A 13,278-nucleotide genomic window follows, 5' to 3' on the forward strand; every position below is an offset into this window, starting at 1 on the left:
TGCAAAGCTCCCAGGGTTCTTGACTCTGGTTAGAAACCAAGGTAGCAAAGATCCCACTGGTGAAATAAATAAGGAAAATTATTCACTTGAATCACTTGTGGACATCATGAAGAGTTAAAATGTTCCCTTCCCCCTCACACTTTTTAGCCACCTTTAAGCTACAGAAACAGTTGAGAGCGTGCAGCATTATTTTGCTTTAAAGTACCTTTTTTTAACTGCATCCTCAAGTTACTTAGGCTTGATTGAACCTTAGTCCAAGTTAAGAATAGGCTGTAGACAAGCTGTAGACATCCACAACACTCACTTTAGGGTTATCTTATACCTGAGCAGCAGGTGCTTGAAATAATTCTTGGTTTGTTTGTCCCCTCTTACCAGATTTGTGAAAGAAAAGAGGCCAACCATTTCTCCCAACTTCAACTTTCTGGGCCAGCTTTTGGACTTTGAGAAGAAGATCAAGAACCAGAGCGGCCAGCCTGGCCACATCAGCAAGCTGAAACTCCTGCAGTTGGAGAAGAGCAGCGAGCACGTGCAGGTGCTGGAAGCGGGGCCGAGCAGCCTCTCCACGAGCCAGCTCTGCCTCGCCGCTGCCTCGGAGCTGCTGGAGCCCAAGCCCACGGACGGTGGCCCTGCGCCCCGCGGGCACGCGGCCCCGCTGGAGGACGGCCCGCTGGTACAGGGCATAAACGGGCTGCACGTCTCCCTGGACAAGGTGGAAGACAGCAACCGGCTGAAGCGCTCCTTTTCCTTGGATATCAAATCCGTGTCCTACTCCGCGAGCAGCAGCTGCGTGACTGCATCGGTGCAGGGCTTCGCATCCTCCGAAGACACGCTGGAGTACTACAAACACGCGGCCGCGCTGGAGGGCGGCAGCAAGCTGTGCCAGTTCTCCCCCGTGCAGGAGGTGTCGGAGCAGAGCCCGGAGAGCAGCCCTGACCAGGAGGAGGCGGCCCCGCCTCAGGAGGCCCCGGGCCCGTGGCCGCTGGACAGCCCGGCCTCCCGGCCACACGCGGGCCGGGCCGGCGGCAGCACGGCCGCGCCTCGGCCGCTCCTGTACCCCCTGCACCGCAGCGGCAGCGTGGAGGACACCTGCAGAACCAACTTCGTGTTCGGGCTCTCCACCAGCCAGCAGCAGCTGGCCAAGTCCGCCGCGGGGCTGGGCCTCAAGGGCTGGCACTCGGACATCCTGGCCCCGCAGCCCTCGTCCCTCACCAACAGCTGGTATTTCGCCGCCGAGTCCTCGCATTTCTACTCGGCCTCGGCGGTGTTCGGGGGCGGCGCCGCCTTCCCCGCCTACAGCTGCAGCCAGCTGCCCTCGGGCTGCGAGCAGCCCGGCGCCGTGCGCAGGCGGCCCCGCCAGGCCGACCGCGGCGACTCCCGGCGCAGCTGGCACGAGGAGAGCTCCTTCGAGAAGCAGTTCAAGCGCAGGAGCTGCCAGATGGAGTTCGGGGAGAGCATCCTGGCGGATAACAGATCCAGAGAGGAACTGGGCAAAGTAGGCAGTCAGTCAAGTTTTTCAGGCAGCATGGAAATCATTGAAGTGTCCTGAGGGGCAGCGGCTCATGTGACTCTGCCAGAGTCGCTTCCCCTTCCAGGCCGCTCCCCCAGCGTGTGAGAGGTCCCCGTAAATCTGAAACTTTGGGTAAAAAGGTGGGGGGAGGGAAGAAACGGAGGCTCCGGTGTGAGCCGGGGAAAGGTTGGTACTGCAGAGAAGTGACAATGGCCTCTGCCCGAGGAGACCCGAGTGTGCTGCTGGGCTTTTCTTCTCCCCTCCCCGGGAGAAGGGCAGAACATTTCACAGACCTTTCCCTGTCAGAGGAAGCAATTCTATGCAATGGATTGCACGTCCTTTCAGTGGCTTTTAACAAGGAAGCTCTCTTGGTGTCAGACCCTTTCTCTGGTTCCGCTGAAACCACACTCCTACCTGTCAGAACTAGTTTTGTTCTCCCCTCCCCACTCCCCACGTCTTCACCAGTGCACCTTAGCCCTGACACTGAGCCAACCTCTGGAGGGAGACCTTTTTCCTGTAAGAAAAGGAGACTGGGAGCGATTCCAAAGGCCATAGGGACCGGTTACAGCAAGGCTGGTCTGAACACACCGTTCAGACAAATGTAAATACTGGTGTAACTATTGTTCTAATGGATAGGCTTTAGGTGATTCGCTAGAGAGCTGCTTCAGAGAAAAAAAAAAAAAAACAGTACCTCAAAGATACACAGAATAAACTAGGGCTTTATGGCTGCCACATGCTGGTAGTCAGTTCATAAGCAATGTGAACAAGTAATGACTGGCCACGTTTGATTATTTTTTTTTTTAAAGCTGTCTACGCACAAGTGTTTCAGTTGGCTCAGCAGCAGTTCTTAAAAGAAGATTAATGAACCATACTTAGGACTGTTTCCCCCAGTCTTTTGATACAGTATTTGTATGTTTGCTGTTAGGCTGGCTTCTGGGAGATGGATAGCTGCCTTGGCTTCTGAGCTATAATGGAGTGGTTGATAAGTAGGGCTACATGCAAGAGAAGCGGCTGGTACAAGTGGCCACAACAGGCTTTTCTTGCCCATTTACAATTCAACTTCTCAAAAACAATTCAAATGTGTTGGGGTTTTTTTAAGGTAAAAATGAGTTGGGGTGGGCTTTTGTCCTTAACTGAGCAGTTCCAGTGTGGAACTGCAGGCGCTCAGGGCTGTAGCATGTCCTCACCCTCGGCACCCCAGGGCAGACATCTCCAGCTCGAGGAGGTGTCGCATCCCTGGTTTCCCAGGAGATGAGGCACAGCCCTTCTCATGTTTTTGACAGCAAGCAGGTGCTTCTCCTCCCACCTTGGCTGGTGCTCACCTTGGGCTACATGTGCATGTTGCCATGAGAGGTTTATGGTCAGCAAGGGGGAGTACCAGAGCCACTGTGTAAAGCTGCATCCTTCCTGCTCCCAGAGCCTTCCCCAGCACCCCTCAGAACACGTGTGTTGAGGGGAAACTATATTGTTTTGTCCCATTTCAGTGCAGGCAGCTGAAAAGTGTAGTAACAAATAATTAACCCTGGACAACAGCTTTAAAAAAAAAATTGTCAGCAGCAAACTGAAGCCCTAATTAAAGTCAGCAGCTTGGGTTATATTTGGGGTTTTTTTACTGTAAGTTTAGCTAGTTTGTGACTCAAATCTCAGGTTTTACTATACTGAAAAGTGGAGAAAGTTTTTGTCATTGTTTTGTTTTGTGGCTAGGATGTGACTTTAATTTCCTACAGTGGACCGTTGAAAATAGCACTGAAAGCTACAGCATTGATTAACTTGATCCTAAAAAGTGCAAAAGGCACAGAGAGAGGAAGCACCAGGAGTCACTGAGCCCAGAGGCTCTTTGTGCTGGATGATGGCTGACATCACCCTGGACACTGTGTCAGGTGTTGGCTGTTCATGGAACATGCTACCACTTGTCACTGTTTACATCTCCAGTGGAAGTGATTACATCACGACTATTTTCAGCTGTGTATTTACCTATGTAAACAGCTGAACAGGGCTCCTCTCAGCCACACTTCAGGAAAAGCCCATGGCTTTGATTAAAAGCAGTTAATGGGAGTTAACACGTATCAATCCCTAGAGGCAGAAACAGATTCTTCCTCTTTTGTGCTCCTTCAGACTGTGTGTTTGGGGCTGGTTTGGTTGATCGCCTTCTGAGGAACTGAAGTCTGGTCTTGTGGCTCCTCGTGATTCCCAGTGTGTTCTGGATGTAGGCTCAGTACTTACAGGGGGCAGGGTCCCATAGGAGGAAGCCTTAACCCCATGTCCTGCACAGGGTGGTGCCCAGCCTGGCTCATACCTGAACTAGAGTCCTGTCCCTGAACAGTACTGGAAATGGTTTGCAGAAGTCTGGAAAGCAAAGTGGAGGATGTGAGAGGGAAAAATGTGTACATGTTCAATATGAATATAACGTATGGCATTTGGTGTGTGGCGTACTTGGCATGTTTGGTGTATGGCAAGCTGGTGAAATGGTTCAGAGAGATGTGAGTTTCTCATCTTGTTGTGTCATGAGCATTACCTGTATGTTATGATGAAATAAAATCAGAAATGGTACCTGTTTATACAGAAGGCTGAGGAAGGAGTTGTGGAGTGTTTTACCTGCAGCAGGACCTGCTCCCCCCAGCACTCAGGAGAGGAGGGGCCTTGTCCTTTAGGGAACATCCCCTTCCCTGCAGGTGTGTTCATGAATGACAGGGCTGGAGCAGCTTTAGACCAGTTGTCACAAGCAGTGGTGATTTTACAGCACCAGTAACCATTTAGGCCTCTTACGTATCCCTGACTATCCCCTTCTGCTCCGTTGATGAGCAGCAGTGGCACTTGTCTGCATCAACACCTTCCACTGTCTGATGCAGGTGTGAGTAACCTGTTCCTCAGGCAGCTGGTGCAGTCTTGTTGAAGCAAGTATGTCAAATTGATGAAGTTACCCAGAACGAAGCCCATGCTTTGTTCTTGCCTCCCATACTTCTTACTTGAAGAATTATTTAATTACTCGTTTAAATACTTGTTTTGACTGATGCTGTCAGACTTGAAGCATTCAGAGCAAGTTCTGCGTGCTGAGATTGGAGCACACTCCCCCATGCTGCTTCAGAGAATGGCTCACACAAATATAGCATAGATTAGAATTAAAGGGGGCTGCCACAGTTGTATCCTTAGAGGGCAAAGATGTGAATTTAGGTAACAGCATCTTCAAACTCAGCTGCAGTAACAGAAGTTTTTTCTTTTGAGAATTTCAAAGCACAATCCCAGAAAGGGACATGCAAAATCTTCAGCAACTCTAAAAGAAACCGAACCATCAGTCAGAGCACAGGTAACAACCTGTGTGAGCTTCTGTGCTTACTTTCTAGAAACAAGATGGAGCAGCTCTCAGAGAAGAAAACAAGAACCATGCAAATTCAATGGCATCATCAGCTGTTTAGCCTCCAGAACAGGTTGCCATGACAATCCTCTATGATTTAGCTGCTCACCCCACTCCAAAGTCCACTTCTGACTGCAGTAGCTCTGTTCCCTCAAGTTGTGTTTTTTGAAGCATTCACTTCAGCTTTCACCACTCTTCTGCCTGCTTTGCAGGACTTGCTCTGCTCCTGTTCCCTCCATCCCTCCACTCCTGGCCCTGCCACCAGACAGCTCTGGGAAGAGACAGTCTAACTCCACCTCCAGTCAAAACCCAAGGGGCAACTGAAATGTGCCTCATGCATGTCAAGACTCAATTTTCATTTCACTGCTTGGCATTACTGGGAAGAGGTCCCTGAGGTCACTGGGCTCTTGATGTAACCATCACAGTGACATTCCTAGAATGAGGTGAACTGAAAACAGCAAACCTCCCCCCAGCATGGATCAGGCATGATCCATTGCTTTTGAGGGGGCTGGGGAGGATAAGAGAGTGGAAATGTGGTGGTTAGGTGAACTACTGTCTTTACTAACTATTCATCAGCTACATGCTCAGTACACTGTGACTCACAGCACAAGTTATAAACTGACTTCTACCAGAAAGTGGGGGAATGAAAAGCCCAGAACAAGGGGGACAGCACTGGGGTCCTAATAACACTGGTACTTTTTAAATCCAGAATTACTGTGATTCAACCAAACTTACCTAGCCAGGCATTTGCTGTAGCTAGCCATACACCTAGCCTAGTCTGTATTTGTTATTAATCTGTGATAAAAGTAGTTATTCTGGCACTTTCCGACAGTGTAGCATACACAGTACCACTATTCTATTATACACACAAACCCACAACTGAGAATTCAGGTAGAACAGTGTTCCTAATACATCAGCTTTGCCTGGCAACAGCACTTTCCCTTTGAACCCTGCCTGCAAAGAACTTCTTGGCCCTCAGGTCCAAATGGTTGCTCTGAGGCAAACTGAAGTGTTTCTGCAGTAAAGCCTTCAGCTAATTCTGCACTTCCAAGAATATTAATAAGAGTCACCATAAATAGAAAAGGAAAGGGAGCTATTTCTTGCCTTCTGCAACTCCCACCCCTCAGGAAGGGGCTGCTTTCCTGGCTTGTAAAATGCTGCCAAACACTTCTGGAGCACTGTCCTGCTGGAAGGGATTGTTCCGTTTGAGGGGTGGATTTCAGCTGTCGTTTCCAGGGACCGTCACTATGCTCCACTGCTGTACAAAGCCGAAGTGTGACACTACAGGCAACAATGAGGCTGGGGCATCAGGCCATTTAGAAAAGAACAAAACAGCAGCAAAACAAAAAGAAACACTAAATTTGCCTCTCTTCATTTGTTCAGTATCCCCTGTGCAGGTGAGAGTCCATCACCACTCCACTTTCCCAATGCCATCAGAACAGTGCTGCAGGTGCTTATCTACCTCTAAACTGCTGATGAAGTGTGTTAGAGTAACCTGTTCCCTGCAGGAAACAGCTCCATTCTGGGATTCCCTAAACTCACCAGGTTCCCAAGAGATGCTCCTGGAAGTAGAGCAGGTTCCTGCCTCTTCCTGTGGAGGGAAGTGCAGTGGTGCTCTGCAGATTCCAGGGCTGGAATGCCATCCCCAGTCAGCTGCCCACACCTGGGTCAGGGAAGCCCTTTTGCTGGGACACACACATAAACTGCACTGGAAAGTTCTCTCAAAACCCTCTCCATACAGAGAGACTGTTCACATACCCAGTGTTTTGACAAAAAGTACAGCCCTGCCCATTTATTTCTGGTTGTGTCACTGTCCCACAGCACACCACTGTATTTCACAGGATCATGGAATTAACGAGGTTGGAAAAGCCCTTTGAGATGACTGAGTCCGACCTACAACCTAACATCACCTTGTCAACCAGACCATCCCTCTGGGGTCAGCGCTCACCCTCCAGCTGTGAAAATACAAAGCTTTTAAAAAGACAAAAAGGATTATTTTAGGCAGCTGACACTGAGAATTGCCCTTTGAATCCTCCCCTCCTCCCCCAGGCCCCAGGAAGATTATTTTGTGAGGCTCTAGCTGCCACCCCACTGCTGGTGAGTCCCATGCATTGCTGCTCACATCTTGTATTCAAACTGGACATCAGTGCCAACCAGAATTGGGACAGCACTAAGGGAAAAAAAACCAACCAGCATTTATTTTCATTCTGGGGACATTTCCTCACAATCCCAGGGCAGAGGCAGCTGAACTCAGGCACCTCTGTGGCACAGAGTGGGTGCAAAGTAAAGCTGAGATACGCCTGCACTGCGGTGAAAAGTGGGAATGAAGAATGAGCAATAAGGCAATTGGAGAAACAACACACTTGGAAAAGAGCCACACCAAAGGTTTTAATGCTGGAGCTGCGGAACACGGAGCAAGGAGGAAGCTGAACAGGGTAACCACCCATAAACCATGGAGTGCTCAGCCACAAGGCTGGCAATCAAAATACCCTCTGGCAGCTTGGGAACGGGAGGGACATTACAGCAGTACCTCGGGAAACTACTGGCACACAGTGTGAGAGAGGGGCTGGCTCATGCAACCAATGGGCCTGTGACAACGTGTATTTCTGCTCTTTCTGTGTAAAAGCTTAGAGGAGGGGAAAACACACTTTAAATATTCAAGTATATTTAAATATATTTAATTTAATATATATATATTTAAAAAGAAACAAACAAAAACTCTTTTCTCTCCCCTTCAGCAGATCTTCACAGGACCCTGCAGGTAGGTTGGCACTTTAGCACCCTGTCAATGCATTCAGTGACAAAAACAACGGAAACAACAAAGCAAACCTGCTCTGGGTGGGCAGCACAGGGACCAGCATGGGACACAAGGAGCACCAGTAAGGAGCACCACTGGCAGCACAACAGGGGACTTACAACAGCAGAGTCAGGGGAAGGGCCAGAGCAGCTCAGGCCAGAGAGGAACCACAGCTTCAGTGACTCATCCTGCTCCCCCAGCTTTTCACAAGATCATGTCTCAAGAAGCTTAGCCTGTACCCCAGACCACACACCACCCCAGAAAGCAGAAAAGGGCAGCAATGTCTGGTTTCAGGGGAGGACACCACATTATTCCCCATTCATAGCACTAAATTTGTGGTAGAAGTAACAGCTGGTACGTTCAAGAAAGATACCTGAGGCCTCCTCCAAGAGCATTTGGCTTGGAAGAGGAAATTCATAAGCAGAAAGGTAATTCTCCAAGGTAACATCTCCAAGCCTCTGCTAAACAGTGTGGGAGGGAAGCGTCAGTCTCACCCTGAGCATCACCTGCATCACCAGCTGAAGCTGAAAGCAGCATGTGGAGCAAAGCCAACAAGGAGCAGCCAAGCAACAAACAGCAGCTCAAGAAGATGTGGCAGGACGTGTCTTCCCCCTCAGCAAAAGGGCCAGAGACTTACAGTTCCTGAAGAGAGTGACAAGGTTTTAAATAAAACTGTAAACCATTGTTCAAGGACAGTTAGAGGGTGCATGCTTCTTACAGTACCCATACGAGAGACTATCACCTATGGAATGAAGGTGATGACCTGTGAACATTGGAAAAGGTTAGCCTTCACATTTCAGCTCTAGTTTCTTTCTAGTTCAGTTGTTACACCTTCCACAACCTGCCCTGGCTGTTCAAGAAGCTCTGTCTGTAAGGCTCTGCAGCACAGCCACAAGCTTAAAGGCCAGTGTTCCTAGGAATAAACATTTTTTCCCATTCTCAGCCCAATGCCTTGGTGTTTTCTGGCAAATGAGGAAGGAACTGATTTGCAGCCCTGCTCCTGCAGCCTTCAGTTGGGAATACTCTTCCTTTGCCCTCATTAGCACTGCAGGGAGCCCTGCTTTGATCTGATACTTAATGGCCTGAGGCCAAATGTCTACAAGCCTCAGAGAAGTGTCTTACAGGAGAGAGCATCTGCCTTGAGATCCAGTATCAGGATCTTCCCACTGGTACAGGCTTCCAGCACACCGGGGCGTGGGACACTCATGATCCCGTCTGGCAGACAGCTGAATGCTGCACATTTTAAACATCCAGACAGCATCATCTGGACAAAGAGGACAAAAAGGGCTGCAGCCACTATTTAAAGTAGCTCAATATTCTTGTGTGTCTGATGGTGGGAGGCAGAGACATATTCCATGATGGACAATGAGGACCGACAAGGGCATGGCCATGACAAGCAGCTTTTCATGGGTTAAATCTCATGAAAGCTTTTAACAAACCAAGTGTCAAACATGGCAGAAAGCTTGAACAAGGATGGAATTCTGATGTTTTATCCTGGGCAATACACAGCATATGCCTATTTATGTTCAACTGTATAAAACCTCTGGGGTTGGTGCAGCAGGCAAGGAGACCCACTGCTGCCTTTGCTAAAAAAAAACCCCTCCTGCTGAGTTCCCTGCCCTCCCTGAAGCAAGCAGTCTGTCCCTCTTCCCAGGGCATTATTCCAGAAGACTTAATTTCTTCATTTCATAGTGTTCAGCAGGCCCTGGGATCCAACCACCACCGTGGTTCAGATGCACCTCTAAGTTGGCTGCAGTCTGCATGACAAAAATTCACACTACATGGCCTTTGGGAATGCAACAAGAGCACAGCCTGTTGCTCCTTGCCACCAGGCATTAATTATTACAAAAACCTACTGCACTCCTACTTCCAAATGCTCAGAGACAACCTTTTGCTGAATAAATGCTCTTGAGCACTAAGATGTATCGAAGCAGGCTGCCTTTGGCAAGTGACCCTACCTTGTGCTGTACTGGAAGCTGGGTTGTTCCTCACCACTGGAACTGCACTCCTGACATACAACAACCCTTGGGGTTCATGGGCTCTTCAGCCCTGGCTCGCCTGGGAGGAGGCAGGAACATCCCACTGCCTTTGGAGCAGGTGGCTGAGAAGGGCCCTGTGGTTTCAGGTGCTCAGCAAGGTGCCAACACCAGCTCCTGGCACAAGGGCAGCTACACCAACACAAAGGGCCAAAGGACTTCTCGTGTCTCTCCCCTCCACCCTCGTCCACTTGAAGGTAAAGAAGCAGCTGCACTCGACTGGTAAAAAAGACAGCACCAAGGTAACGGGAGTGTCCGAATAAAAAAACCACCTTGTGTCCAACTTTGGGATGCAAAGTGAGCAGGTTGGTACCAGTGCCTGTCAGACAGACACGAAATGCCACCAGCTGAGGCATGGGGACATTGCCAGGGCAAGGGGGAGAGGAACACTAAGGTTTTCTTTACATTAACAGACGTACCTAGAACAGTTACTCCTTTATAGCCTCATAAATTAGGGATCCCATAGAAAGAGGAGCCTCAAGGACATGCCAAAACCCTGCCATGCAAACCATGTTAATTATGATGATAGGCAGATTTTAATAAGCCAGTTCCTGGCTCCCACACTTTCACCTATAAAACACGTATTTCCAAGGCCAGAGTATCTCATAAATACCTTCCAGCCATCCAATTGTCTAAACCCCAGTGGCACACAAACTATGTTAGAGGGTTCGTCACACCCCATATCCCTTTGAATTTTTTTAGTAAAAAAAATAAAATAAATCAGATGAAAGAAAATTCCTCCTCTGTAAACCCCAACTAGTCCCAGCAATGAAACAAATGTGTCTGCACAGGCGGTGTAGTGGCAAAGGAGACAGGAGGGCAAGAGGAGGGAGGTGAAGGAACGGTAAATCATCTCCTCTGGGAGCTCCTGGATTCCTGGCTGTGCGGCTCTGGCAGCTGACGCTGCTCTCCCTCCGGTGCCCTGGCAGGGAGTCTGGTGGCAGCGCCGCCCGCTCCAAACAGCCGCCAATGCAGCCTGTTGGAAGCGCGGCCGTGCCGAACGTGGAGTGCGGAAGGTGAGGAGGGGGAGCTGCCGGAGCGCTACGACCGCAGCTCCCGGTCGGGTTTCATGGAGAAGGGCTCCAGCCGCTCCCCCTCTGGCAGGAGGCTGTTCAGCCGCTCCATCAGCGGCACCGTCTGGTCGATGCCCATCTGGATCCGGCGCAGGATGGCAGACATCTCGTTGACCTTCTGGATCTGCTCGGCGTACTTGGCGTACTTCTTCTGGCGCTCCTGCATGAGGCTGTAAAGAGTTTCCACAGAGAGGTCCATCTGTGTAAAAACAACAAGCACAGCAGGGCTCATTAGGACAACTGCTGCCGCAGACCTTTCAGCACACCGTCATTCCCAAAAACAACCACCTTAGATGCTCCACTAACCAGAGGTAATAGACAGGTACAGAGGAGCTCCTCATAACCAGTCTGTCACGGAATGGGATGATTCGTAGTTGTACAGCAGGGAGGACATAAGATGACCTCCACCCAAATACCTAAATATCTGATCAGAAAATTCTTCATTTGCAGGACTGAAAGCCAACAGGTGCTGCCAGGGATTTCCCAATAAATCAATACACACATCCTCCAAGTTATCCAAACCCAGGGAACCTGTGCCCTCTGCCTACACCTGAACTATATTTCCACTGGAGATCGTTCATTTGCAAGTGTTAAACTCTACCATAGTTGCCAGTGTTCATTTTTCCCTGTTTAGCCAGGTTACTCTGCAACTAAGCCACAGCTGTTATTACCATCGTCATCTGGAAAACTCCTGCCTTGAGAGAACCACAGCGAATTGCTAGTGTCCCTAATTTCCCTGAAACCCAAAAATAAGAGTGTCATAAGTGACCCCAGGAGAGACATTAAGTAAATTAGCCATGCAATTAAACACAGTCAGTAGCCAAACATGGCTTGAGCATGATGACAATGACAGGAACTGCAGTGCTGTTCCTGCCATTGAGTGATGAAGGCAGCCTTTATAATTCACAGCCCATTTTTCTGTTCAGCCAGACCTGCAATCTCCAGGCAGGATTCAGCCAGTACCTTACACACCAGCCCAGTCAGATGGTTTAAGCAGTTTTACACATCCTAAGACATACCACGTGTTCCGGGAGCTCGGTAACACGGCTGCTCCAAGCCCTCAAGTGCACACTGAAAGCTCGGTTGCTTTGGCTCACTGTATCTGTGCTCGACAACCCCAGTGACTCCAGTGCACTGGCTCTTCCAACTGGGATGTCTCTGTGGAAAGCAGTCCCCTCTCTTGGGACTCAGCACAAGCCCACAGTGGCTGTGAGTGAAGGGCAGGAGAGGACGCACACTGAGAAGTTTTAGCCCATTGCCACCTCTTACCACTGTTTTCCCAAACCTTTCCCATCTAATTACTCCCAGAGGAAGGAGGTCACTGCTCACCATGAAACAGCCTCAGGGAACTGATGCTGAGAACTCCTGGTCTGCCAAGAAGCACAGGTTCAAATAACATCCCTCTCCTGAACTGTGTGACAGAGTCAACCCATCCGGTGGAGGACAGTGACCATACCTGTCATCAGGAACAATACATTTATCAGTGCAGTGCTAAGAAAACACATGGTGCTGACCTGACCTGACTTACACAGCACTGAACAGGCAGGTGCAATCCTGACCCCATGTCCGGTGCTGTGGGTCTGTAGGGGAGAGCCTGCAGCAAGGGAGGACTGGGTGGAAATGGTGCAACACTGGAAGGCCCCGCTGAGAGAGGTCCCAGCAGAGAGAACTCTGCCATCCCACTGATGGCAGCAAGGTTTGACATTGGGGATAAACTGCTGCAGCTGTATGTGCTCACAAATGTCCCTTTCAAGCCCTAGCCAAAAGTAGTCAGGCAAGAAAATATTTTATTGAGAAACCTCAGTTACAAACAGCATTGAAAACAAACACACAAGTTTCTGCTGAACTGTCACGGGGATCAGGGGGCATTTTCCCTCCTATCACCTCCATCAGAGCTGGATACAGTACCAACTGACCTTTTATTTCGTCTGTACTTTCTACTGCTCTCAGGCTGAATTCTTCCTCTTTGCCTCTGTGCTTTCCTGTGAATTCCTTCCTCCATGCCTTCATGCATGGGACAAAATAAAAACCAGCAGAGCAGGAAACTCCAAATAGAGTGGAAACAATTTAAGCCTACACAGGGGTTTCTATTAAAACCCCAGCTGAATAATTTAGTAGCTTGGCGCTAGCTCTGTAAAGAGGAGTGTGTAAAAAGGAGACCACCACCAACCAGCAAGTTCAATCCAGTGCCTAAAAACATCCCACCTAATGAGAGGCAGTGGCCTGGAGGGGCAGCCAGTGGGAAACCTTCCAAAAGCCAGCACGCCTCATTAAATGCAGCAGCGCAGGGACCTGGGCAGAAACCTCCTCTGGTTTTGAAGTTCTCCTCCACTGGCAGGTTCTCCACATGGCCTCACAGCACTGTGCAAGAAGCAAAGCTCGCACCTAACCAAGCTTACAAGCAAAAAACACCCAAGGCCCCCCACTTTCTCTCCATTCCAATAATTTCCATCTGCTGACTTTTAGGCTCCTTGTGTATGAGTAACATCCACTTACTGGCAGGGAACGAGGGG

General features: G+C 49.5%; 2 protein-coding genes across 4 annotated transcripts in view; one reads left to right on the forward strand and one right to left on the reverse strand.

Annotated features, from left to right (window-relative positions):
- The window catches only part of DUSP16 (dual specificity phosphatase 16), a 63,939-nt gene extending 59,861 nt beyond the window's left edge, over positions 1-4,078 (forward strand). For all 3 annotated transcript variants that reach the window (XM_069003426.1, XM_069003424.1, XM_069003427.1), the window contains exon 8: positions 376-4,078. In XM_069003426.1, coding sequence (XP_068859527.1) covers positions 376-1,546 — 1,171 coding nt within the window. In that variant the 3' untranslated portion in view covers positions 1,547-4,078. The remainder of the gene's footprint in view (positions 1-375) is intronic.
- Positions 4,079-7,222: 3,144 nt separating this feature from the next.
- BORCS5 (BLOC-1 related complex subunit 5) overlaps positions 7,223-13,278 on the reverse strand; it is a 64,832-nt gene continuing 58,776 nt past the window's right edge. Inside the window, exon 4 of the mRNA XM_069003428.1 lies at positions 7,223-10,964. Within this exon, the coding sequence (XP_068859529.1) occupies positions 10,734-10,964 (231 nt within the window). The 3' untranslated portion in view covers positions 7,223-10,733. The remainder of the gene's footprint in view (positions 10,965-13,278) is intronic.

Source organism: Aphelocoma coerulescens, chromosome 1A (genome assembly GCF_041296385.1).
Source record: "Aphelocoma coerulescens isolate FSJ_1873_10779 chromosome 1A, UR_Acoe_1.0, whole genome shotgun sequence".
Taxonomy (NCBI): domain Eukaryota; kingdom Metazoa; phylum Chordata; class Aves; order Passeriformes; family Corvidae; genus Aphelocoma; species Aphelocoma coerulescens.